Source organism: Clarias gariepinus, chromosome 13 (assembly GCF_024256425.1).
Source record: "Clarias gariepinus isolate MV-2021 ecotype Netherlands chromosome 13, CGAR_prim_01v2, whole genome shotgun sequence".
NCBI lineage: Eukaryota > Metazoa > Chordata > Actinopteri > Siluriformes > Clariidae > Clarias > Clarias gariepinus.
The window spans coordinates 14,262,995-14,288,140 of NC_071112.1; the positions used below are offsets into that span (position 1 = coordinate 14,262,995).

Consider the following 25,146-nt stretch of genomic DNA (forward strand, 5'->3'; position numbering starts at 1 on the left):
ACTGTTTGTACTCTCCTCCCCATCAGGTACTGATAGTGTCATATACAGTATCTTTCAGCAAGCTGCACATTCTATATATCTACAGTAAAGTTAAAAAGTTAGTACCCCCTCTTTTAATGTGTTTTTTTATTCTATGTGCACTGTTCCAAATTGATGTGCAGCAGCACGTGGAAGCAGTAAGGGGATACTTCGTATTACCCACATTTCATTTTTGTTAAATAAATAATAGCACAGTGACGAAATGTATATGATGATGTTTGTCTGAGGTTGCTTTTGCCTAATACTAAGATGTGCCACTAATATGTGATTTTTATTATGTTTTTCCTTTTCTGTGTTTTGCCTGCCATGCGGAAGGCCTGGGTTCGCTTCCCAGCCAGTGCCCAAACCTCCAGCCACTGGATGCAGTGCCGGTCCCAAACCCAAATAAATGGGAGTGTTGAGTCAGGACCTGTGCCATGTTTTGTGCGGACTGGATATTCCGCTGTGGCGACCCCTTGCCAGAAGCAGGCGTAAGACCAACATCAAAAGATGGGTACTAACTTTTTTAACTTGACTTTATATGTTCCTAGTTCTCTACCCACAGAATAAAAGGCACTGTCTTCTAGCAGAGACAGTATAACAAATACAGAACATAGCCAAAAGTATGTGGAAACCTTTCCATTGCACCAATATGTGTAATGTGAACTTTTTTGGGATCCTTCAGTTTCATTGAAGGAAATTCATATTTCTGTAATGTATTCATTTAAATGAATAAATTATTTGTAAAAAAACGAATTAATAGGTTCTTTTACATAATTTTGCCCAAGAAAATCTACACTCTCAACGTCTTTATTGAAACAATATCAGAATGAGATGCAAAGGAAAGAAAAAAAAATACATTGAAAAAAAAAAAAAAACTACATCCTAAACTCCAAAAAGTCTAGAGATCTCTTAATGTTAAATCACTAGATGAGAGGTAGGATTTGATAGGTTAGAATGCCACATCTTAGCTAACCATGACTGGTTTAAATATTTTGTGGCAATTCACAGAGCTTGCAGTACCACAAAAATGCTATTGCAATCAATCCCAGCACCTTAGATTAGCTTAGTTTAAGACTTAGCTTTCATTAATGTTATGTAATTTTATATGCATCTAGTTCTACATGTGAGCCATATAGTTGGTAAAATTTACTTAAAACCTTCTTTAGCCCAACTCATGCATATAAGTTGATAAAGTGGCAAGACATTTGTCATTAGTTGTGCTAAATTGGGTTTGCTCTTTAAACAGTCAGTAAAGCTCCACTTTTTACAATTATAGCTGATAAATAGAATAATTAGTCCCATCAGCACTAGCAGTTATTATGATAAATAGCAGTTTGCTGCACCTTGTCCTTAGCTTTGAGGAGCAAGACCTGTGGTATAAAGGTACGAGACTGTACCCGCCTGTATCTGAAAAGTCTGTCCTTGGATCTGAGTGCTTGGGATCTGCTCACTAGTCTGGCTGATGGAGATCGGCTGGCCGGCTTGGCTGCTGATATGGATAGTACCTGTGTGACTCTGGTTGTGCTGCTCTCTAGGAGGCTCTTGTGTAGCAGAAAGTTGAGGCATGGCCTGCTGGATCACCTGCAGCTGCTGAAGGGGCCGTGAGCTAATCTGCAGTTGTTGTGGAGCTCCCTGCTGAACCTGAAAGTGCTCCATTGCTTCTTTAGTCAGTGTGATGACGTGCATCTGCTCAGCTTGCTCACTACTCACCTGACCTTCTACAACACTGATTGTCTGGATTTGTGCACTGGGGTCTAGTTCGTCCTGAGTGACCAGAGCAACGTTCTGGATATGGGCAGAGGGATGAGTGAGAAGGGTAAGGCTGGAATGGTTCTGGCCTGCTGCTGCCAGTTCCTCTGGACCATTCTCTGTAGTGATGATATTAAGGCTGCCCGGCTTCTGACCCGCCACTAGGTTAATATTGTCCATTTCAGTTGTAACCACTAACTGGATCTCCTGCTCTGAATGGGTGGGGAGCTGGTACTGCTGAAGCTCCAGGACATTGTGCATCTTCTCATTACCTTCCATGGCCTCCACCGTGGGTAGTTGCGTGTCTTCCACCTCTGTCCGCTCTTTTTCGTGAGTTTTAGTATGTGCTTTTAGATTGTCCAGACGGGTGAAAGAAAGACTACACACAGAGCACATATAGGGCTTTTTCCCTGTGTGAGAGGCGACATGGCGTCTTTTAGCACTAGGATCAGAGAAGGACTTGCTGCAGATGTTGCACACATACGGCTTTTCTCCTCTAAATAAGACAATATCAGGAATAAGGAACAAGGAACACATCAAAATCATCACACACCAATGTTAAGACTGTGGCTTATAGCTTCCCAACCCTGGTCCTTGAGCACCCCCTCCTTTCCACAATTTAGCGTTTTCCTGCTTTACCACACTTGGTTCTATTTAATAATGTGTGCTGGAAGCTGAAAAAACACTACAATGTGCAGAGCAGGGGGTCTTCCAGGAGCAAGGTTGGGAATCCCTGCTGTAGTTTATTCAGTAATCTTCAAAGAATAAAGAGGGCAGCCTACCTGTGAATTCTGATGTGTGTCTGCAGTGTGCTCTTGGCAGTAAAACACTTCCCGCAAATCTCACATGTAAAAGGTTTCTCACCTAAACAACCAAATGAATAGAGTCTAAATGTGAAATTCATCTCTGAATCAACTGTCAACTCTGACGAAGCCTTTGTGCTTTAGGTCACTTACTCACTCATCTTCTACACTGCTTTATCCTATATACACGGTCACAGGGACCCTGGGGCCTATCCCAGGGTCATGAGCATGAGGCAGGTTACACCCTGGACAATTCATTGCAGGGATACACACATACTCACAGGCTTATTCACATAAGACGAGCAATTTGGGAACGCTTATCAGCTTTTGGACCGTGGGAGGAAACCAGAGTATCTAGTTTTTTTGGAAGCACACGGAGTACATGCAAACTCCATGCACACAGACCCGGAGCGGAAATCGAGCCCGAACCCTGGAGGTGCAAGTTTGGAATAGTGGATAACACAACTAATGAACTTTAGAGAAATTGTGCAGTCAGTCAGTATAAAGGTAAGATAGAATTAAAAGAGAAAGATTTGAAGACACAATGAGTTACTGTACTTTTTACTGTACAATTTACTGCACACCTTTACACAGTATATGTAAAATAACAATGTCACTAGCTTTTTGTTTAGAAGCTTAACCAGAGTATCCATAAGATATATGAGCCCCATTGTCATGTTACCTGTGTGTGTTCTTAGATGCTTCTTTAGTTGTGCTGTATCCTTAAACTTGTGGTGACAATGTGCACATTCAGGTAATGCTTTTCCGCTATGAACTCGGTAATGACTGTTTAACTGCCTCTTCTGGCTAAAAGTTTTTCCGCACTGATCACAGCTAAAAGATTTCTTTTCTGAGAAAGAAAATAGAGATACATCAAAATATGTGACAGGAACTAGAATGTAACTGCTATAAAAATGAAAAAATGTATGGTAATGAAAAATTCCCAGCAGCTTTCCATACCTGCATGCAAGTTCATATGTTCTTGCAGGGAGTGCTTTGTGGAGAGGGCTTTAGAGCAAATGCTGCACACAAATGGCTTTTCTCCAGTGTGCATCCGCTGATGAACTAAAAGGGTATGTTTCTGTGTAAAGCAGTTCCCACAAACATGGCACCGGAACGGTTTTTCTCCTTTACAAGAGCAAAAAAAAAAGATATCATAGAAAACCATGTATTGTAAACATGTATCATTGACTGAAACCATGAAACTCTATTTACATATTTACCTGTATGAGTTCGCTGATGTATTTTTAAAAACAAATGGTTTTTAAAAACTTTGCTGCACTCATCACAACGAGGTTCTGTGGTTGGGTATTTCCTCTTTCTGCCTCTCTTTCCCAGGACTCTTTCTTCACTAATTTCTTCTCCTACCCTGTAGCTTTTTAGTTTCACTGGCTGCCTTATTCTGCGCTTGCCAAGCCGAGGTCTGTCCTCACTTGGGTCATAATCTGCATCGTCTGAGTCATTGGGAAGGGGATCAGAGTGGCATGTAGGTTCTGTGGACTCTGGGGAGGAAACAGGTAAATCCACTGTAGCTTTATCCGATTCATTGTGAATTCTGGTCTCTCGAGGCAGTAGTACCAAGTCTGGTACTGAATGATTAGTGTTTTTCCTTGGCCGTCCCCTTTTGCGTTTGGTTTCATTTGTGCTTGTGTCACTATCACGTACTTCTGAGCCGACATTTGACGTTGAGGCTGCGCTCCTAAATTGCAAGTCTGCATGGGCTTTGACAAGCTCGCTTATTTCTAGCAAGCGGGCCATGTCAAGCAGCTGCTCAGTGCTGTTCTCCTCCACAGACGCATTGGCAGTGTAGATAAATTCAAGCACAGATGCGAAGGTTTTTGCCGCCATACCATCCAACCTATATACAGTCTGGCAGGCCTGGTCTTCAGCAGTGAACATCAGGGAGAAATATTCACTGCTCGCAGCCAGAAGAGCCTTATGTGCTTTAAAATGCACATCTTCAACAATGAGGGTTATATCACAAAGCATTTGTCTTTTCCTCAGTGTGTCAAATTTATTAAGAATCGTATCCTTGTGTGATACTGAATGAAAGTTCAGCAAGCTTTGAGTTTGTGTTCGCTCTGACATTCTGCTTTGTGTAGCAATCTATAAAAATGACAAGGGGAAAAAACAATCAACCCAAAGACATTGTTGTTGTACAACATATTTTCATCGCATGGTTGTCATCAATGAATAATAGATGGTCAGTGGCATATTCAATTCAATTTAGTTTAATTTAATTTGTATAGCGCTTTTAACAATTGATATTGTCGCAAAGCAGCATTACACACTTTTGTGTAGTGTGTAATTCACATTTCATACACAAGTTTGTATGAAATGTGAATGTGTATGAATCAAAATTATATATGGTTCTTATAACATGTTATTAATATTTACCAAACACTACGATAAGCCATAACATTATGACCACCTGACTAATATTAACTTTTGCCACAGTAACAGTGTTCTGACACCTTTCTATTACAACCAGCATTTACCTTTTCTTCAATTTGAGCTACACTCATGCATCTTTTGGATCTGACTACACGGGCCAGGCTTTGCTCCCCCTGTGCATCAGGGAGCCTTGGCCACCCATGTCGTCAATTCACTGGTTTTCTATCCTTGGATCACTTTTGGTAGGTCCTGGCGATTGTAGACCAGGAACGTTTCAAAAGAGCTGCACTTTTGGAGCTGCTCTTACCCAGTCATCTAGCCATCACAGTTTGGGCCTTCTCACTCAAATCCTTATCAACTTTAGGGGAAAAGGGTTAAAAACATTTTTAATGACACTACTGCGAGAAGGGCCAAATTGGAACGACTGGACAACTGGGTCGGAGTGGTCTGCAGTGGTCAGGACAGGGTTATGGGTGGCAAAGGCTTATTGACGCACATGGGGATGACAGACTGGACTGTCCGATTCAATAGAAACTCTAGTGTAGATTAAATCGCTGGGAAGGTTAAAGCTGGTTCCAGTAGTTAGATGTCAGAACACACAGGTCATTACTGTTTTAGAGGACCTACTCAATTAGGCGAGTGGTCATAATGTTATGGCTGATCAGTGTATGTACAGCATGACAAAACGATAAACACGCAACATGTAAAGATAAAAATAAGTGTGCGGCAGGGTTTTCACTATCTAGGTTAGCAAGAAACGTGAGTTGGTATTTTAAACACGTGCACACGAGCATGTTCCGAGGCAGTCACACACACACAAGTCCGAGAACAACGACACCCCATGAGTAAATAACGAATGCCCTCCTCCTCCTTCTGTTCGCCCATGATAACGGGTTTCTTGAGCCGCACTACTATGCCGAACAAATAATGTGGGTTTTATCCTAATTAATCTGGCGTGTATTCTACATGTCTGGCAGAAAGCGGGATATTTCCTCGTCGTCTATTTCTAGGTGAGAACCCCAGCTGTCTGTTTCCAACATTAGTGTCTCACTTATCTTCTGCTGTTTAGCAGTGCGGCTAGCTGACTGGCTATAATATGAACGCCATATTAACAAAGGCAAAACAAAGGCTTTCTCGTGTACTCGGCTTTCTCGAGTCCTCGTGCACGTCGAAACTCACTGCCATTAACAGCAGCTTTGCTCCTCATGTGATATGCACTGACCCTTGTGTATTTATTTTTACACACATTAAGAACCTGTCAAGGACATTGCAGTAATCGTAGATACAAAGCTTCCAGGACCTTACCTTAAACGGATCACGTCCACAGTCCTAATATCGCGAGATTTTGGTTCAAACTATTGCTTAAACAAATGAGACTGGTGCCATCTTGTGGATATTTAAGGAAAATGTGTATTATTATTATTATTGAACGCTAAAGGTTTGTAAATTATATATACACACTATATGGACAAACGTTTTTGGCCAAACCAGCAATAAGATTTTATAACTCCAAATACATATACATATTTAGTATGGAGTTAGTTCCCCTTTTGCAGCTATAACAGCTTCCACTCTTTTTGGAAGGCAGTTCACATGATTTTGGAGTGTTTCTGTGGGAATTTATTGCCCATTCATTCTGTAGAGCAGTTATGAGGTCAGGGATTGGTATTGGACAAGAAGGCCTGGCAGGCCTTTGGTTCACCCCAAAGGTGCTCGATAGGGTTGAGGACAGGACGGTCAATTTAAGATCTTCCAAATTCAAATTTAAATTTTATTTGTCACATACACAGTCATACACAGTACGATATGCAGTGAAGTGCTTGTATGACCGCTGGTGACCTTAAAAAGAAAATAAAAACTATATATAAGGAATAAATATTAATCAAAAAGAAATGAAATTCGAAAGAAAATAAATGTAACTAGTAAAATAAACAAACTGTACAAATAAGGGCATAATAAAAATATTACAAAATATAGAAATATAGGAATATAGGGGGGGGATATATATATATAAAATTTTTTAAGTGTTTTAAAGTGGCAATGGCTGTGCAAATATGCATGAAAAGTTACTTATGAAAATGACTTATGAAAGTCATTTTCACACCCAACTCATCAAACAAAATATTATAGTGCTTGCTTTGTGCGCTGAGGCAAAACCGCTACCGGTAAGCCACAAGTCCCCTCTTTTGTATAAAACTGATATTCTGTTTGTGTGTTTACGTAGTTACTTTACAGGTGTTCCGTCCCAGGCATGTCACAGATGTTCTATACAACAGTAGACACCTCATCAATTTCACCCACATCAACTTTTATGTCATTCTTTGAGCGTGTCACAGGTCTTCCTCACCTATTGTAACAGTAGGCAGCACCATCTACGGTGAAAATGGGTACGTCAGGTCGATCTCAGGCCTACAGAAACTTCTGATCAGACTATAGCGCGTCTACAGGGACGGCGCACAAGACAGACAGCCAAATCATTGGGGCAACGTGAGGAGCGGCAGTAAATTGGCATCAGGATCTACACGCTGGCTAAGCTGCGTGTAACCTCTAGTGTCCCATAAACAATAAACAGACATTTGTACTAGACAAAAGACTTTGCACTCGATGAGCACCTTGTTTTGAACAGCTACAGATCCTTATAGTTATTTAATCAGTGTGTGTCATCAGTTCAGTGAATAAAATCTTGCAGAACAGGGCCAGCAGCTTTGCACAGTGTTTACACTAACCACAATAAAAAAAAATCTCAGTCATTTTGATTGTGGCATGATTGTTGGTGCCAGATGGGCAGGTTTTATGTTACCGATGATCTGCTGAAGCACACAGATGGTAGCAGAGAAGTCAGGCTTTCAACACTTCTGAGGGGGCACATTTAAAATCTGGATGTAAGAGACAAAGCAGGCAGCATGGTGACTTAGTGCTTGGCACTGCAGCCTCGCACATCAGGGGTTGAGTGTTCAATTCCTGCCTCAGGTCCGTGTGAGTTTGCGTGGAGTTTGCACCACCTACCTCCTGTGCTTGGTGGGTTTCCTCCCACAGTCCAAAGACATACAGATTAGGTTAATTTGTGTTCCCAAATTGCCTGTAGTGTGTAAATAAGTGTGTGAGGTGCCCTGCAATGGAGCCGCACCCTGTTCAGGGTGTAACCCTCCTTGTGCCTATGGGTAGAGCCATCAGCACACTTTGAACAACATTTATGTTCGTTACTGTTATGCTTTTGTTTATATTCAAATCAAACCTGAAATGGTCTGTTTTAAATAGGATGTGTGCCAATCGTTTCTTTGGTAAAATTATTGTGGCAAAGACAAAGCAGCTAACACAGTTTTTTTTATAAACATAAGTGAAGAAGGTTGGCAAGTAAAGAAGAATTCTAAAGCTATTAGTAACTTATACAATTATTTATTTAAGTCATACTGTTGTCATGTTTTGAGTTTAGATTAACTTCGTTATTCATCCCTGACACTGCGGTTGATCCAATCTTCAGTTGGAATGAACCAAAACAGAGAGGGGTGACTATGTGTACTACTGAGATGTCAAATAGAAATATAAAGAAACAGAAAAGCACATTTGGCTTTAAATTTGAATTAGTATGGCTAATTAAAAAAAACTACTCCGAAAATAGAATTAAACAATTTCTACAATCATGTAATCTGGAAAATTTAACAGACATGACCCCTCTGGGTGGTGGATTCAGAATTTGACAACAAAAACATGAATCTGAGACCTTTCAATCTCAGTGCAATGGATTCAACATGTTGTAGAGAATTGAGGCTGTTTTGAGTGCAAAGGGAGGTCGTACCCAGTAGCGGAATACTGTTCCTAATAATGTGCTCGGGGAGGGTAAGTGGCCCTAGGATTATATTATTTTATGTCTCCATATAAGAGTTTAGGTTATTATAGTAGCAAAAGAGATTTAAATCAGGACAGGCTGTTCATGTTTCACATACAGTATTAAATTAAGTGAAATTTTATTTGAATAGCGCTTTTAACAGTTCTCATACTGTCACAAAGCAGCTTTACACAATCAAAATTATGGAAATTGGTGGAAATCTTGGTTCAAACTGTGGAGTACAAACAGGATTGATAAAAATAGGAAATATTGCACACGCTGTTAGTGTGTGTCCTGATTGTCCTGTATCTTTTGCTCAATGGGAAGGAACACAACCAGTCTGTGTCCTGGATAAGTTGAATCCTTGATATTTGAACAGTAAGAAAAATTCTGTTCTTGGTATAAAACGAAGAAATTTGGGTTTGAGATCAAAAGATAAATATGAGATGACATAAGATTTTTAGCTCTTTTTTTCCTGATATTTACATCTGGATGTGTTAAACAACTTGCCTCTTCTTGTTAGAACCATCCTATCTTTGAAGTGATTAGAATCAGAATTAGAAAGAGTTTTATTGCCAAGTACGCTTGCACGTACAAGGAATTTATTTTAGTGACAGAGCTTCCAGAACAAAACAGATGACAAGACAAAACAGCACGACACACAAAAAAGAAAGAAAAAAAAGTGATCAAACAAACAGTAGAACTTGTGATTGCCTGGTGTTTCTTGTTCTCCAGGTGTGTTGTTGGGTTGATTATCTAAACAATTAATAGCTCTGAAGGCTGCATTTGTTGTTAAAAAGAATAAACCAGCATAAAGACCAGAGATCTGTCGGAGAAGAGCTGGCCATTATGAAGCGGTAAAAAGGGTTAAATTTGCATAAGCACAGGGCATATGGCAATTTGTAATGTCTTGTGACATACTAGGCATGTGCATTTGCTATGTTTCAATGCAAAAGTATTCTTGGTTCCAGATTTTTTGAAATCACTCTCTATTTTAATCACTAGTTTTTCACTTTAGAGGTTGCTTTGTATAACTCAGCTAACCTGGCTACTGATGGTGATGACCATGGCTGATAGGAACAAGTTCATAAGTGAAAACATAAAACGAGAAGATTGGCCCTGTTAACAGTTACAACAAAAAACAACATGATAAAGAAGATTTAATTATTATTTTTCACCAAACACATAATGTTAATTGGTAAAATGTTTTTTAAAGATTAGGTCTTACATATTTTTCTGCCAAATATCCTAGAAAGTAATGATAAAAGATATAAAATACACATATAACCCTAATTCCAAAAAGTTGGGACAGTATGGACCATTTTTAGTCCATTGTCTTAAGAACTGTCATGCATCTAGTGGATGTCATCATGTGGGCTTGGGGACACCATTTGTCAACCTACAGTATTTACAAATGCAGTACAAGGCTAAAAGGTGGCAAACACCAATACTGTCCAGAGGCGTCAAGAAAAAACAGCTTTAATGGTCCTTTATCTTTTTGAGAATATGAGAGCTGTTATCAGCATCACGTCCTTATCCAGCATCGGTCATGGTATGGGGGTGTGCCAGTGCCCGTGGCATGGATAAATTATATAAGGGCAACATTAATGCAGAAAAATGTGTTACGTTTTGAGCAACATATGCTGCCATCTAAACACCCTACAGAGATACAGAGACATCCCTTTATTTTCCAGCGGGACAATGCCAGCTTACATTTTTATTTACATTTAAGCATTTGGGGGGATTAGTCCAAGTACTGAAGAAACAGATGTGTCTTGAGTCCTCGTTTAAAGATTGTCAAAGACTTTGCTGAACAGACATCTAGAAGTTGTTTGTTCCACCACCTAGGTGCCAGAACAGAAAATAGTCTGGATGAATGTCGTCCTCAATCCCTGAGAGATGGTGGGATAAGGCGAGCGGTGCTCATATTATGCATGCATGGCTGCTAAACACAGAGTGTGGGTGCTAGACTGGCCTGCCTGCTTCAATTAAGAATGCATGGGGCATTATGAAGTGCAAAATATGGCAACAAAGACCAAGTACAATTGCGAAGCTGAAGACCTGCCTAATGGAAGAATGGGGAAACTCCTGCTTGCTAACACTGACTGGTGTCTTCAGTGCCCAAAAGCTTTAAAAAGGTGTTGGTGTTGTTACACATTGGCAAACAGACACCTTTCCCAGCTTTTTTAGGGGGATGTTACAGCCACTAGATTTACAATGAGTGCATTTATTTTTAACAAACAATTACATTCACATGGTAAATTATCAAATAATAAATAGTTTTAGAGTTTTCAATATAGTACAAAGTGAAGAGAATTTACAGATGACACCTATTTATTTTTATTGCCAATTTCCATACTGTCACAATTCTTTTTTGAAATTAGGGCTATAAATGGGTGTGGGAGTGCATGCACTTTTGTAATTTTCTGTTCTGGTGTTGAAGTGTCTCTTTATGACAGTGATTGCAGCTTTAATAACACTCATCATAGTGTTTTGTCAGTTTGATTTTTAGGTTGTTCCAAGACACTGTCCTGTACCTGGTATGTAATTAATCATGCATTGTCCAGGCTTTTAGACATGCAGTGTTATTGCTGAGGTGTGGGACGTGCACAGAACAAGTAGGGATAGTAGTCAAGATCGAACTGTTGCTTTTATGACACTTATGCAAGGGAAGCACTAAATTTCTTTCTGTTATACAATAAACTGATGAAACCTAGCTGTACAATGTGCAACTAGACCTTAAATGGTAACTGTTTTTCAGAACTGCTCACATAGACTAGAAAGAGTGCTCTTTGATCTACTGTCACTATCTTTGATTATAAATTAACCTGTCCGGTAAGCACATTTTAACCCATATCAGAGTTGAACATGTTTGAGTTCATGCGTATGAATGAGTCCATCAGAGAAAGTGTTGGTTTGTCAAGGCTCATATATATCTCGGATCCTCCAGGCATTAGATCCACAGTTGCAGTAAAACGCCACCATGAAGAAGGTACAAGTTGTCGTAGTTGGAGCAGGTGTGGTTGGGATGTCTACAGCAGTGTGTATAGCTGAGGCTTTGCCCTTCTGCACCGTCACCGTACTGGCAGAGAGGTTCTCTCCTAACACCACCAGTGATGTAGCTGCTGGGATCCTTCTGCCCAAGGAGATTCCAGGTAGGAAGGACTGATGCTAAAACCAAACAAGCTTTTTTAGTCTTAGGAAACTGTCCAAATCTATATTAAGTGATCCACCATGCTGATCATTATTCCTGTGCATGCACCAGATATTCCTCTGGAACGTCAGCTGCGTTGGTTTAAAGGCACATTCGATCATCTGCTGGCAATTACTGCATCACCACAGGCCTCAGAAGCAGGAGTACTCCTGAGCTCAGGGTATTGTGTCAACCTATACTCTGAATCACATTTTAAAAATACAGGATAAACAGGCATTGTTCTATCACGGATAAAGTTTTCATGCACTATGCCTTCTGTAATCATTTTAAATCTAATTCTATCCAGATACCAGTTATTCAAAGATGTCCCCATAAGCACAAAACCATACTGGGCCGATAGTGTGTTTGGATTTCGGATTTTGACAGACCGTGAGATGGAGAGATTCCCGAATTATAAGTTTGGTCAAGCTGTGACCACTTTGAAGTGTGAAAGCCTCAGATATCTGCCATGGTTGGAGAAAAGGTAAATATTTCTTTGTTTTCTGTTATTAATTGAAAGAGTTAAGAAAAGGTCATAATTCTGAGCAGCGTCCTCCTTTACATTACCTGTGTTTTATCTGTTTTCCTGCTATCTCTCTTATCTTTTGTATTATATTTTCTTGCGTCTTTGTGAGATAAGTGGGTTGTTTTTCTTAAGGTTGACAAAAGCAGGAGGTCAGATGAAACAAGAGAAAGTGACTGACCTTCAGCAACTTGCTCGTAACTATGACGTCATCGTCAACTGCTCAGGCCTTGGCTCTCGTTCTTTGGTGGACGATGATCAGGTTTACCCAGTACGTGGCCAGATCATTAAAGTTCATGCTCCCTGGCTGAAACATTTCATTCGTGATGGAAATGGAAATGCCTACATCTACCCTGGCATTGACTATGTCACTCTGGGTGGCACACAACAGGTGAATAAATGGCATTTGGAGGTGGATAAGGATGACAGCAAGGGCATCATGGAGCGCTGCAGTGAGTTTGTACCTTCTCTGAGGTCTGCTCAGGTGCTAGGAGAAAAAGTGGGCCTGAGGCCTGGCAGGAGAAACCTGCGTCTGGAGAGAGAATGGCTACAGGTTCAGGACCGCAAGGTGCCACTGGTGCACAACTATGGCCATTCCTCCTGGGGCGTCTCTCTGAGCTGGGGCACTGCACTGGAGGCATTGGACTTGGTCAGAAAAAGCCTGCACGAGAAACCACCTCGTGCCAGACTGTGAATGAAAAGAAATCATATAGATATACTAGTTACAAAAGCCCTGAGGGGAAAAAACATTTCATTGCATTTAGTTTGGACAGCATTGTGCATTTGTGTTACATTTTTGCAGAAACCTTAGAGAATGACAAATAACTAAAATCTGCTTTGAAACAGCCTTTCATTCATTAATTCAGTCATTCATGTACACTACCCGTTGACATTATGAAATATCTGTGGATGCCATGAATTTTCAGTTGAGTAACTTTAATTTACCACAGACAAGATATATTATATTAAAAACACTACCACAAGGTGGCTTATGTGCGCATCAAGTGTAGCTTATTTTAATAAACACACTTCTTGATTAACTAAAACTTTTTCATATCTGATATTGTCATTTGAAGAGAGTACACTTCTTTTACTTTTGGGTAAAATAAAAGCATGTTGGAAATGAAAGAAAGGAGAGTGCAAGAAAGATGCATACACTAAAAAAGAAGAACAGGGAACTGGACAAGAAGGGGGCAACAGAGGGCAGAAATGGAAATCGTTTCACTGATGCTGATTGAGTGGTTAAGAAAAACGTTTTTTAAGGAGAGAGAGAACAAAACGATGTTGTGGCAAAAGACAAGTATAAGATGGAACTATGTCAAGAGGAGAAAGATGATTTACTTAGAGAAACCATTTCCCAAGTCGACGTTGAGCCAACATGTGAGAATGTATGGTTACATAAAGCACACATATTACAAATGGACAGATTAAAGGAGAGATAAAGAGAGGCATTCTTTCACAATATATAATTTCCACTGGCAAGGACAGAATGATTGTGTGCGCCTTTGTGGTGTACAGACCCGGTCTCAGGATCCACTCTAGAGGGAATTCCTAACATCAAGGCTCTTTAACACTGCATGCATTCAGTCTGTGTATGCTCTAGCATACATATTCCAACATAAAGCATCAGTAACAAATAACCAGACATCCTTCTGCCTTATTAATGGGGGACTTTTTTAGGCCTTGTTTAAACAATGTGTAAGCATTGAAACAGCATTTGACAAAACATTGGAAGCTTAGCTGATAGCTTCAGCAGTATAACTTGTGTACCACTCATGCTTTGGAACTGGTCTCTCAGCTCACTCACTCATCTTCTATACCGCTTTATCCTGTATTCAGGGTCGCGGGGAGCCTGGAGCCTATCCCAGGAGGCTTAGGGCACGAGGCGGGGGACACCCTGGACAGGGTGCCAATCAATTGCAGGCCACGCACACACACACACACACACACATTCACACACTATGGGCAATTTGAAAACGCCAATTAGACTAATCAACATGTCTTTTGAGTTTGGGAGGAAACCGCAGTACCCAGAGGAAACCCACCAAGCACGGGGAGAACATGCAAACTCCATGCACACAGAGCCGGGAATCGAGCCTGGCCGGGAATCGAACACAGACCCTGGAGGTGCAAGGCGACAGTGCTAACCACTTGTGAAATTAAGTACATGCATCTTATAGAAAAAGAATGTTAATACTGAACTAAAGTGTTACTTATTTGAAGTATTCATCTCATATTTTGACAAGTTATCTTAATTAAGTTCTCCCCAATGCCTTCAATTAGATTGGCAAATATTAGTGTTTCAGTTTTTTTCCCCCTGCTACAGTTCAACCTGAAAACTGAAAGATGTGTTCAGAACACAAAAAAAACATATTTAAATATTTATTCATTTATAAATAAAGAAATCATGAGACTCCATGATTGCTGCTTTTGTTTATTCTGTTCTCCCTAAGAAGTTAAGTCCATTTGTATAATCTACACACAAGACCATTTAAGCCATTTGAGAAGATTAAAAGTATGTAATGACAATACAGAGTATCTGTAATGATGAAAAAAATAAATATTTAGTTTGATAATTTCTTTGAAAAAATATATAGAAATTATAACACACTTAGAGAACATGCCATCACAAATATCCAACCAAAAAAAAAAAAAAACATAATCCTTACCATCTTTTACAAAAAGTAACATTCAACTTTCAACATGATCATTCAACTATTTAGATTTCAGAACTGCTCCAGTAGCAAAGTGTGTGACCCTCAAATTTAATTAAACACACGCATGGATTTTTCTTTCTGTTGCTTTATATACAGGACTAAATTCCACATTTCATTTTAAACTAAGGAACCAAACAAGAAGAATTGAGAACATCTGTAAAGAACTAAACTGTAAGGCTTCAGTGGAATTGAGAACCACTAATCCAGTTGTTCCATAATAAAGCCAGGATTTTGGGAATTTTTAATTACGATCTTCATTTTTCAAGATGAGACTTAACACATTTTAAAACAAATGCAAATATACAAGTCATCATAGAGAGCAAATATTTTAGAATTACTATATACATAAAAGGCAGGAGTCATATTTAACAATTAATAGCAAAATTTAGATTTTAAGATTTAAAAAGTTTTCAGGATGGTAATCTGGTGCTGGATAAACATGAATTAATTGCATTCTATATAATCATAAAAGAATAAAAATCCAAATTAAAGCAAGTATGTATCCGATTTCACAAAACCCTATTTGAAACAATGACTGGGCAACATCATGATATCGTAGCGATACTGGTATCACAATAAAAAAAATTAAGATTAGAAGCAGTATTAAAACATTGTACCGAATATTGAAAAATGGTTAAATGTTAAAACTTAATTATGTACAGATTTGTTTTTTATTTCGTGTTAAGGTTTTTTTTTAAAACCCTAGTTAATATATAAATGTATTACCTAAATATTTTGCAAAAATTTACTTAAATGCAATTTTACTATTTTGTCAGTTTGCAGACCTTAACTGTGACACATTTTGTTTATTGTAATAATGTTTTTAGGTATTGTGGTATATTTTGTAAAACCGCATTAAAGTGACCTTAAAAAAAAGAATTAATTTTAAAAAGAAGTTAAATCTTAAAAAGTATACAGTTCCCTTCAAGCCAGTCAGTAGCATTCTTCTTTTATTCCAACATGTTTGGCATCAGCCCTTTTAGATTTATGTCCTTAATGCCCGTGTGCTGCTGTGATCTACGGTATTATCAGACAGTTGCTCGATCAAGCATCTGTACCAGAAAGACAACATGAAGGCCTGGGATCCAGCATCACACAAAGGACTATAGCTTTATACAAATTTCTGATAATCCTTTCAGTGGGATCTGAGAAATAAAAGAAATTAGGATCAGAATAAAGAAGTCTTGTAAAATGTAAGATGTGAAAAGTCATATCTATACTTCACTCACTGCCATGCGGTGCTGTTTGCAAAGCAGCTGGACTCTGGTCTGATCTATTACTGTGGCAATATCCCCCAAAGGCTTCTCCAAATCTTCAGAGTATCTTTGAATGAGGGAGAACGGGACTCTGTAACGGCCATGCTGAAAAGAAATATATTATATATGTATGTATGTATATACACATACACACACACACACACAGCTAAATTATGTACTAACTGCTCAGTCAAGTATTTATTACTTTAATTACAAGTAAGAGTTAGAATGTTGGTACAGAGGAACTTATTGAATGTTCAAATGCATGTCACGTGATATCTCGATATCGAGTCGAGTGGGTTTCCAATGTAACAACAGAAATGAGAAAATTTAAAGTGGTTTGTTCAAACTAACAGTGGCAACATAAAAGACCCAAATCCCAAAACATTTGCAGCATCTTACAGATGCCCTTATTCAGAGCAACTAACATTTATTTATTTTTGTCTGAGGGTGAGTCAAAAAGCATCTGCATTCTGGGTGGAGAAAATTACACTGAACAAAAATATAAACGCAACACTTTAATTTTTGCTCCCATTTTTCATGAGCTAAACTCAAAGATCTGTAACATTTTCTACAGACACAAGAGACCGATTACTCTTAAATATTGTTTACAAATCTGTGTTGGTGAGCACTTCTCTTTTGCCGAGATAATCCATCCCACCTCACAGGTGTGGCATTTTAAGGTGCTGATTAGACAGCATGAATATTGCACAGGTGTGCCTTAGACTGTCCACAATAAAAGGCCACTCTGAAATGTGCAGTGTGATCACACAGCATAATGCCACAGATGTCGCAACCTTTGAGGGAGCGTGCAATTGGCATGCTGACTGCAAGAATGTCTACCAGAGCTGCTCATGAAATTGTTTTCTCTACCATAAGCTATCTTCAAAGGCCAATTTAGAGAATTTGGCAGTACATCCAACCGGCCTCACAACCGCAGGGCATGTGTAACCACACCAGCCCAGGACCTCCACATCCAGCTTGTTCACCTCCATGATCGTCTGAGACCAGCCACCCGGACAGATGCAGCAACAATCGGTTTGCATGATCAAAGAATTTCTGCACAAACTGTCTCAGGGTAGCTCATCTGCATGCTCGTCGTCCTCATCGAGGTCTGGACCTGAATGCAGTTTGTCGTCGTAACCGTTTTGAGTGGGCAAATGGTCATATTCGATGGTGTCTCGCACATTGGAGAGGTGTTCTGTTCACGGATGAGTCCCTGTTTTTACTGTTTAGGGCAGATGGCAGACAGCAAGTGTGGCATCGTGTGGGTGAGCGGTTTGCTGATGTCAGTGTTGTGGATCGAGTGACCCATGGTGGCGGTGGGGTTCTGGTATGGGCAGGGATATGTTATGGATAATGAACACAGGTGCATTTTATTGATGGCATTGTGAATGCACAGAGATATCGTGACGAGATCCTGAGGCCCATTGTTGTGCCATTCATCCACGACCATCACCTCATGTTGCAGCATGATAATGCACGGCCCCATATTGCAAGGATCTGTACACAATTTCTGGAAGCTGAAAACATCCTGGTTCTTGCATGGCCAGCATACTCACTGGACATGTCACCCATTGAGCATGTTTGGGATGTTCTGGATCGGCGTATACGACAGCGTGTTCCACTTCCTGCCAATATTCAGCAACTTCGCACAGCTATTGAAGAGGAGTGGACCAACATTCCACAGGCCACAATCAACAACCTGATCAACTCTATGCGACGGAGATGTGTTGCACTGCGTGAGGCAAATGGTGGCGACATCTGTGGCATTATGCTGTGTAATCGCACTGCACATTTCAGAGTGGCCTTTTATTGTGGACAGTCTAAGGCACACCTGTGTAATATTCATGCTGTCTAATCAGTACCATAATATGCCACACCTGTGAGGTGGGATGGATTATCTCGGCAAACGAGAAGTGCTCACCAACACAGATTAAGACAGATTTGTGAACAATATTTGAGAGTAATGGGTGTAAGTTTTATTAAGATGTCCTTTTTTGTTTGGTCATGATTGTGTTGATATAAATTCATGATTGCTTTAGTTCATTCAGCTGTTAAAATTTGATAAGAAGGAGAAGGAGCTTTATATGTAAATATACATCTGAACATAGTGAAAGCTTTTATTTTGGTGAACAGGTCACCTGACAAGGTGAGGAATATCTCTGTATCACAGTGGCATTATGGGTCAGGGTCAACATGGATGCAGAGAAGACACGTATTTAAATTAACTTTATTCTGCACTTGGTTCAAGAGGCGCACACGGTAATTGTGCTTTACTTATGTTTATGTTTAACACTGTTAATGTGCTTAAATACGTTGTTTCGTTCCACTGTGTACTAACTGTATATGGTTGTAATGACAATAAAGCCTACTTGAACTTGAACAAATGACTGTGTTAGTAATTTTACTTAATTATTTTGCATTTCCTTTATGCTGGTATGCTTGGGCCTGTTTCATCAATGGATAAAAACATGTTTGAGAGAAGTGTACATATTCAAATATTTATGTCCTTTTATTTTATTTAGTTTTCACGGTGTCTGCTGAGAAAGAGAGAAATAAAAGTTCAAAAGACATCTGTATGATGCGTGGCCAACATTTTTTTTAACCAGTCTAGCTACAATGGGTCTCTTGTGTATGTAGAAAATGTTACAGATCTTTGAGTTCAGCTCATGAAAAATGGGAGCAAAAATAAAAGCGTTGCGTTTATATTTTTGTTCAGTGTAATTTGATTGATTTTTCGAAAGACAAATACATAATTTTTTGAGACAATCTGCTTGCTTTTCAATACACTTTGTCCCTCTGTCAACATGCATCTTAGGCTGAGCTACGAGTGCACTGCCGTCTTCACTTCTCCATCAGAAGTTAATCTTCATCCTTGTAGGGCTGCTTTCTGGGAACCAAGCAGGTTAATGTCTGATGAAGCAAAATCAGGACTACAGATATAAGTGCATTGTTATGCAAGATCACAGAGCACTTGGCTAGCAGGCCTCTGCGATTAATCGGAAGTTTAGGCTTCAGCTCTTCAGTAAGAATCTTACTGTAATGAGCACTGTACAAGCAAATGTTGATAATGTTTCAATACTGGCCCTTGATAATCTCAGAAAACAAAACAAAAAAAACATACATTTGTACAGCTGATGGTGGACTTTTCTTGGTCTGCAAATGAGGATATTTCCATTACATGCCATTAACACTCAGGCTCATAGTGATGAATCCATGCAGGCCAACAGAAGTTATAATATACCTGAAGTTTTTTATAATATACGGATCATTTTTTGACTCACTCATGTATATCTAAGGAGAGCCGTGCACAAGGGCCCAACAATGGTAGCTTGGTGGTACTGAGGTTTAAACCTGTGACCTTGTGATCAGTAATCCAACATCTTATCCACTGAGCTACTGTACGTTCTTACTTACTAAATGTTCAACATAATAAACCACAAAACATGATAAATTGCTAAATTTTATAAAATACCTTGTCAGAATAGGGCTCCTCTGTGAGGTCTATACCATCCAAGCTCAGCTTCTCTTCTACAAGTAACTCCAGATTAATGGATCGAGCATGCTGCACCTTCTTTCCCAGCCTGTGGATAAAAGGTTTGCTGGACTTGGGTATACCAGAGGTGGTGTCTGCTTTGTGTAATACCAAGGAGCTTTGAAACGCATGTTTCTTGTCAGGGTTTGTCGACTCTTTGTCATTTACAAATGGCAGTGGAAAAGGTTTAGGAGGAACTGGAGGTTTTATGCGGTGGGGTTTTAAAGGAGGATCAGATGGAGATGTTTCAGCACTATCCACAGGTACCTCCTCGTTCTCCACATCTGTGGAGGAGTCAACAGAAGTCAGCTCATCTCCTGTGCCTTGCTCTTCAGATTCATCCTCTTGGCTGGCACAGGGATGGGATGTTATAACTTCATTTTGCTCAGCAGGGCTAAACCTTTCCAACAGAGAATCAGGTTCGACTGGTTGAGTGGGTGTGAAGTCTTCTGGGCTGTACTGCACGTCCCTGTGAAGGATCTGATAATCCAATGAAAGAGAACGTTTCCAAAAGCCTTGGGGTACTGGGACACAAGGCAACTCATCATAGCTCTGACTGAATGACTTAATGTTGAGCAGGGAGCGACATGTCCCAAAGTGAACAGCTTCGATGGATGGTATCTGGAAAGATGGCAAGAGGGACTGTGGATCCTGGCTGCTGCTGGACTGGCTGAAAGGAGGAGTGGGGAACTCTGGAGACGGGAGATGACTGGACTCAAAGCCTGATGATGACCTGCTTAAATAAGATGTCTTTTTGCCTTTCCCTAAAAAAAGAGCCATGCAACATGTGACTTATACACCAGAATAAACAATATTTAAGTAAGTATCAGTGACATTACACAAAATCCTCGGTTCTCCATGCAAACACAGACACTTTACATGAGATAGCATGCCTTCACACATATAGCAGATGGCACGGAAAGGAAAAGCAAATGAAAACAGACAGAAATTAAAAGCTGACAGTCCAGAAAAGTATGTTACAGCTGTTTATTCTGTAGCCTCTATTATAACTGGTCATGGACAAACTAAGAAAGCATATGTAATTATACTTCCCCCCCAGAGTTTAGACATGTACTCCTGTTCATAGATGCATTTTAATAATTTTTACAATTCTCAGTTGTTTTTGGTTCAGGTATTTATATAAATACCAATTTTATGTTTTTTCTAACTTTTGCATATAATAGAGGTTTTAGGCACGTATGATCCTGTGCAAATTATATTATATGTTTAATAGAAAAATATACACAGACAAACAGAACAATTCCAAAAGTACAAGCATGGAAAATATGCTCCAAAGGTGCAAGTGACATTTACAAGAGCATTTTAGAATGACTTTAAACTAAGGCAAAACGCAAAAAATTATATATAATCAGAATTCTAAGTTCTAACAAGAAATACTGCCAGCTAAGCAGTTAACTACAGTCTTGTCACACTTTTGGTTCAACACAATTTTAGCCAGACATGAAACGAAATGTTGCACATAGAACAGACATAACAGCAGGACAGATGCAAAGCAATTAAGTCTTTGTACACAATGAACAAGATGAGACGGAATGTACTGGTCCTTTGAGTTTTTGATGGAGAATATGAATGACATGTCTGTGGATCAACAGACGCAGTATGCAGTAGGCAAAGACTAGCAGAGGGTTGAGGGAAAGATGGACCTCAGAGCAGGAGAAAACAAAGTGAGCGGGAAAGTGCAGAGATGGTGACGAGATGGATGGCCAAAGTGTGCTTATCACAAGCGGACATGTCAGTTTGCTTTGCTTGACTCTGGAGCATGCAGACACTGGCAACCCGCAGAGAAAATGAGTAGCGTGGCTGGAGAGAGTCACTGGCAAGGAAGGCCGGTATTACCATTCTCCAGATTCTCATTGCTCTCATAGCAACCAGAGTCGCGTGGAGAATCTCTTGAAGGAGCCGATGTCTCCGACTGAACCTCTGTCTCTGGTTCTACAGAGGAGCTGGCATTCTCAGGGTCACTGTTAACTAGGATCACATACACACAACAGAGGAAAATTAAATTTTAAAAATGGCAAGTTTACCTGTACTACTTTCCTCTGTCTTAACACACAATATGTTTACTGTGTAGATGTTTGTGTGCATTTCTAGCTACTGGTCCACTTACTGTCATACTCCTGCAGTAGCTCTACTGCAGTCATCAACACTGCTCTGTGCTGTGGGTCCCTGATATTCAACTCATCCAGGTCCTCCTTCTCCAGCAACTTAAACGTTTCCAGATCTTCGTATCCATTAAATAGGAATGTGGGCATGTGCTCCTATAGAAGCAGACGGCACATGAGGATTAGAATAAGACTGGATGCTTTCATTACTATAGACTTGGTATTACTTAAAAAAATGTTTTCTTTTTTTTTTGTAACGGTCATTACTTTGAGATCGATGCGCTCTAGAAGCTCTTCGACAGAAGTGGGTTTGGGAGGCCGGCTCTTCCTTCTCTTCCTGACGCTGCACTTAGGTTTTTCACCTTCTTCACTCAGAACATCTACATAGATGAACTTAAAGGTCCCGACCTTGTTATTCAGAAGGCCCATCCATGTACCCATTGGAGGTTTACTGATTATGTCTATTACATCCCCTCTCTGGAACAAATCATAATCATACAAGTAAGGGATTAAAGCACTGAATATTTTGTAAGAAAAGGGGAATCTTATTGCATCATCATAAACATGTCAGATTTACTATAAATTATTTAATTACATTATGTATATATAGAAAACACCAAGTGAGAGAAAATTCAATATTTCAGAGTTCCTTCATATATAACAACACTTCAGCTGAGGGTTTAAGGTCTAAATTCATGTGACATAAAGCGGAAAAGACAACTAAGCACGTGTTTGTATGTTTAAGCGTGAATACAAGCTAGAAATAAAAAATGTAGTCACAAAGTAAACAGAAACAGTTGTAAAACTAATAGAAGCTAGATGTTCAACTGATGTTTCTATGGCTGATATTATAGTGAATATAAAACAAAAATACATCTCCTCAGTGACTCCTGGGAAAGTGGTGCTGTTAAGGGACCAATACAATAATACTGTACATGGCTTTTCTTTCTGCACATCCTAAATTACCTTGATTAACCTTACTACTTTTTACAAACTATCCACAAATGTCCTGTCCTAATGTTATCCGAGATTCCTTTGTAAAAACATTTTCTTCACAAAAAATATTTCCACTGTAATCAGAATGCATATATTTTTAATACAGATCTTTTTTCCTTCTTTCACTTTTTGAATTGAACTTTTTAATGATATTCTAATTTATTAAGATGCATTTGTAGTGTGTGTGTGATATATACCGTGTATATACATACACACACACTTATGTGTACGTGTAACCAAAAAATTGACCTAATAACCTATAAACATTTACAAAACCCGATGACAGAAATGTCATAGCTGAAATTTCTACAGCATCAATGCTGTATGTCTGAGTGTTTTCTTTTCACTCAGTTCTTGGTGTTTATTTTATACCAAAAGTATTCTCCAAATACTGCTCTACCATGCTATGTTTTTTTTTTTTTACTTGAATATCATTTAGTGTTAGTAATTTCAAATCTCTTACCCTGAGTTTAAGGGAATCTGTGTCATAGGGACTGGGAACAAAGTCAGTGTGTACAAGGGCTCGGCCACAAAATGGCCCTCTGTAAGGCAACTCCTCGTCATCACCGTCCTCTGACTTCACACTCTCTCTGTTACTTGCCGAGGAGTCTGTGGTGCTTACTGTCTGGCCACCTGCAAAAGCAAATCCATTAAAACTCACATTAAATATAGTTTTGAAATGTGGTTAAATTAGAAGGGCTTTGGATCACTTGTGCATGAGAATACTGATGCAAAGACTGCCGCACACACTTACTCATTGAGCTCTGTCCACTGAGTGAACTTCTCAGACTCTCAACAGAACCGCCGGACTTGAGCTTGTGTTTTTCCCGTGATTCTGTGTCAGTGTGGGGGGACTGGAGTGACTCAGGCTCTCTGCTTGGACTCATCTGTTTGAAACATAGAGAGAGAGAGAGAGAGAGAAAAGCCTTACATTATATTTGTCATATATTTTAATAAAATTGCCAGTAGGGGGCAGGCAACACATACAGATGTATAGAAAATTGCATGACAAAGCAAATACTATAGGTTTTAATGCTGTGGAGATCAAAACCACTGTGACTGATATCTACCAGTCAGTGCATGTAGTTGTTCAGTTTATAAGCCAGTTTGATGATTTTTTAATCCTTCTTAAATTATAAATGAATCCAATACTGAACATCCACATGTTACTCAATTATATTCAAGTATTTATCACATTATCATTTTAAGTTAAAAGGCAAGGCTGCTTAGCCAAAGATCTTTATTTCCCTTAGTTCTCGTCAGTAATGTTATGGTTTTGGTGTTTAATAGCTATATGATAAAGCTACAAACATGCTAGGAGTTGCAGCAAAGACAGTAATGTCATACTGGATGTTTACAACAGTAAAGGATTATACAGTCTGCATAGTAATAAAATATTTGGGTGAGCAGGGAGAAAAAGTGTCGTGAAAGTTTTGGGACATAACATAAGTCTGTGATAAGAGATAAGATCACTCAAGTAAAGGCAAAAAGTAATATACAAAATTATTATATATAAAGTAATATAAGAAATTTTTATTTAGATTTTTTAATGAGATTTTTAAAAATGAGATAATTTAGATTTTTAATTATTTAATCGATCATTTATCTTAAGTAACCGCTTTATCCTGGTAAGAGTCAGGGTGTGTCAGGAACATGACCCAAGAACACATGTCACAAGGTGGGGGAATGCCAGCCCATCACAGGGCACCATACATACAGTGTCTCCGGAAAGTATTCACAGCGCATCACCTTTTCCACATTTTGTTATGTCAGAGCCTTATTCTAAAATTCATTTTTTCCCACAGAATTCTACACACAACACCCCATAATGACAACATGAAAAAGTTTACTTGAGATTTTTGCAAATTAATTACAAATAAAAAAAATTGAGAAAGCATATATACATAAGAATTCCACCAATTAGGCCTATATGGTAGTGTGGCCAGACAGAAGCCACTCCTTAGTAAAAGGCACATGGCAGCCCGCCTGAAGGACTCTTAGACCATG

General features: G+C 39.3%; 3 protein-coding genes across 8 annotated transcripts in view; 1 reads left to right on the plus strand and 2 right to left on the minus strand.

The window, feature by feature from the left end:
• Window positions 1-851: 851 nt before the first annotated feature.
• On the minus strand, window positions 852-6,282 carry zbtb24 (zinc finger and BTB domain containing 24). Of its 3 annotated transcripts, none has more exons than XM_053510125.1 (6): window positions 6,273-6,282; window positions 3,797-4,679; window positions 3,534-3,701; window positions 3,256-3,423; window positions 2,553-2,634; window positions 852-2,266 (listed from the first exon to the last, which is right to left on the minus strand). In XM_053510125.1, exons 2-6 carry the CDS (start codon window positions 4,659-4,661, stop codon window positions 1,372-1,374), a joined length of 2,178 nt encoding a protein of 725 aa, XP_053366100.1. In that variant the 5' UTR covers window positions 4,662-4,679; window positions 6,273-6,282; the 3' UTR covers window positions 852-1,371. The 3 variants fall into 3 exon arrangements, with proteins under 3 accessions (XP_053366100.1, XP_053366101.1, XP_053366099.1); XM_053510126.1 differs by lacking the exon at window positions 6,273-6,282 and adding an exon at window positions 6,006-6,032; XM_053510124.1 differs by lacking the exon at window positions 6,273-6,282 and adding an exon at window positions 5,780-5,862.
• ddo (D-aspartate oxidase) lies at window positions 4,067-14,878 on the plus strand. Of its 3 annotated transcripts, none has more exons than XM_053510129.1 (5): window positions 4,067-4,090; window positions 11,744-11,948; window positions 12,059-12,167; window positions 12,294-12,470; window positions 12,645-14,878. In XM_053510129.1, exons 2-5 carry the CDS (start codon window positions 11,777-11,779, stop codon window positions 13,201-13,203), a joined length of 1,017 nt encoding a protein of 338 aa, XP_053366104.1. In that variant the 5' UTR covers window positions 4,067-4,090; window positions 11,744-11,776; the 3' UTR covers window positions 13,204-14,878. The 3 variants fall into 3 exon arrangements, with proteins under 3 accessions (XP_053366104.1, XP_053366103.1, XP_053366102.1); XM_053510128.1 differs by lacking the exon at window positions 4,067-4,090 and adding an exon at window positions 5,795-5,977; XM_053510127.1 differs by lacking the exon at window positions 4,067-4,090 and adding an exon at window positions 8,688-8,804.
• Window positions 14,879-14,954: 76 nt separating this feature from the next.
• sash1b (SAM and SH3 domain containing 1b) overlaps window positions 14,955-25,146 on the minus strand; it is a 67,891-nt gene continuing 57,699 nt past the window's right edge. For both annotated transcript variants that reach the window (XM_053510032.1, XM_053510033.1), the window contains exons 13-20: window positions 23,894-24,026; window positions 23,603-23,772; window positions 22,411-22,620; window positions 22,149-22,299; window positions 21,878-22,009; window positions 19,961-20,784; window positions 16,456-16,587; window positions 14,955-16,371 (exon numbers count right to left, since the gene is read on the minus strand). In XM_053510032.1, the coding sequence (XP_053366007.1) occupies window positions 16,330-16,371; window positions 16,456-16,587; window positions 19,961-20,784; window positions 21,878-22,009; window positions 22,149-22,299; window positions 22,411-22,620; window positions 23,603-23,772; window positions 23,894-24,026 (1,794 nt within the window). In that variant the 3' untranslated portion in view covers window positions 14,955-16,329. The remainder of the gene's footprint in view (window positions 16,372-16,455; window positions 16,588-19,960; window positions 20,785-21,877; window positions 22,010-22,148; window positions 22,300-22,410; window positions 22,621-23,602; window positions 23,773-23,893; window positions 24,027-25,146) is intronic.

What these genes read in the sequence shown, in the direction of transcription:
- zbtb24 (XM_053510125.1), bottom strand. Translation starts at nt 4,661, where the DNA reads ATGTCAGAGCGAACACAAACTCAAAGCTTGCTGAACTTTCATTCAGTA. An exon ending in ACATCAGCGAACTCATACAG is followed by an intron (nt 3,702 to 3,796) that starts GTAAATATGTAA and finishes GCTCTTGTAAAG; the next exon opens with GAGAAAAACCGTTCCGGTGC. An exon ending in ACACACATCAGAATTCACAG is followed by an intron (nt 2,267 to 2,552) that starts GTAGGCTGCCCT and finishes TGTCTTATTTAG; the next exon opens with AGGAGAAAAGCCGTATGTGT.
- ddo (XM_053510129.1), top strand. Translation starts at nt 11,777, where the DNA reads ATGAAGAAGGTACAAGTTGTCGTAGTTGGAGCAGGTGTGGTTGGGATG. An exon ending in TCTGCCCAAGGAGATTCCAG is followed by an intron (nt 11,949 to 12,058) that starts GTAGGAAGGACT and finishes TGCATGCACCAG; the next exon opens with ATATTCCTCTGGAACGTCAG. An exon ending in GGAGTACTCCTGAGCTCAGG is followed by an intron (nt 12,168 to 12,293) that starts GTATTGTGTCAA and finishes AATTCTATCCAG; the next exon opens with ATACCAGTTATTCAAAGATG.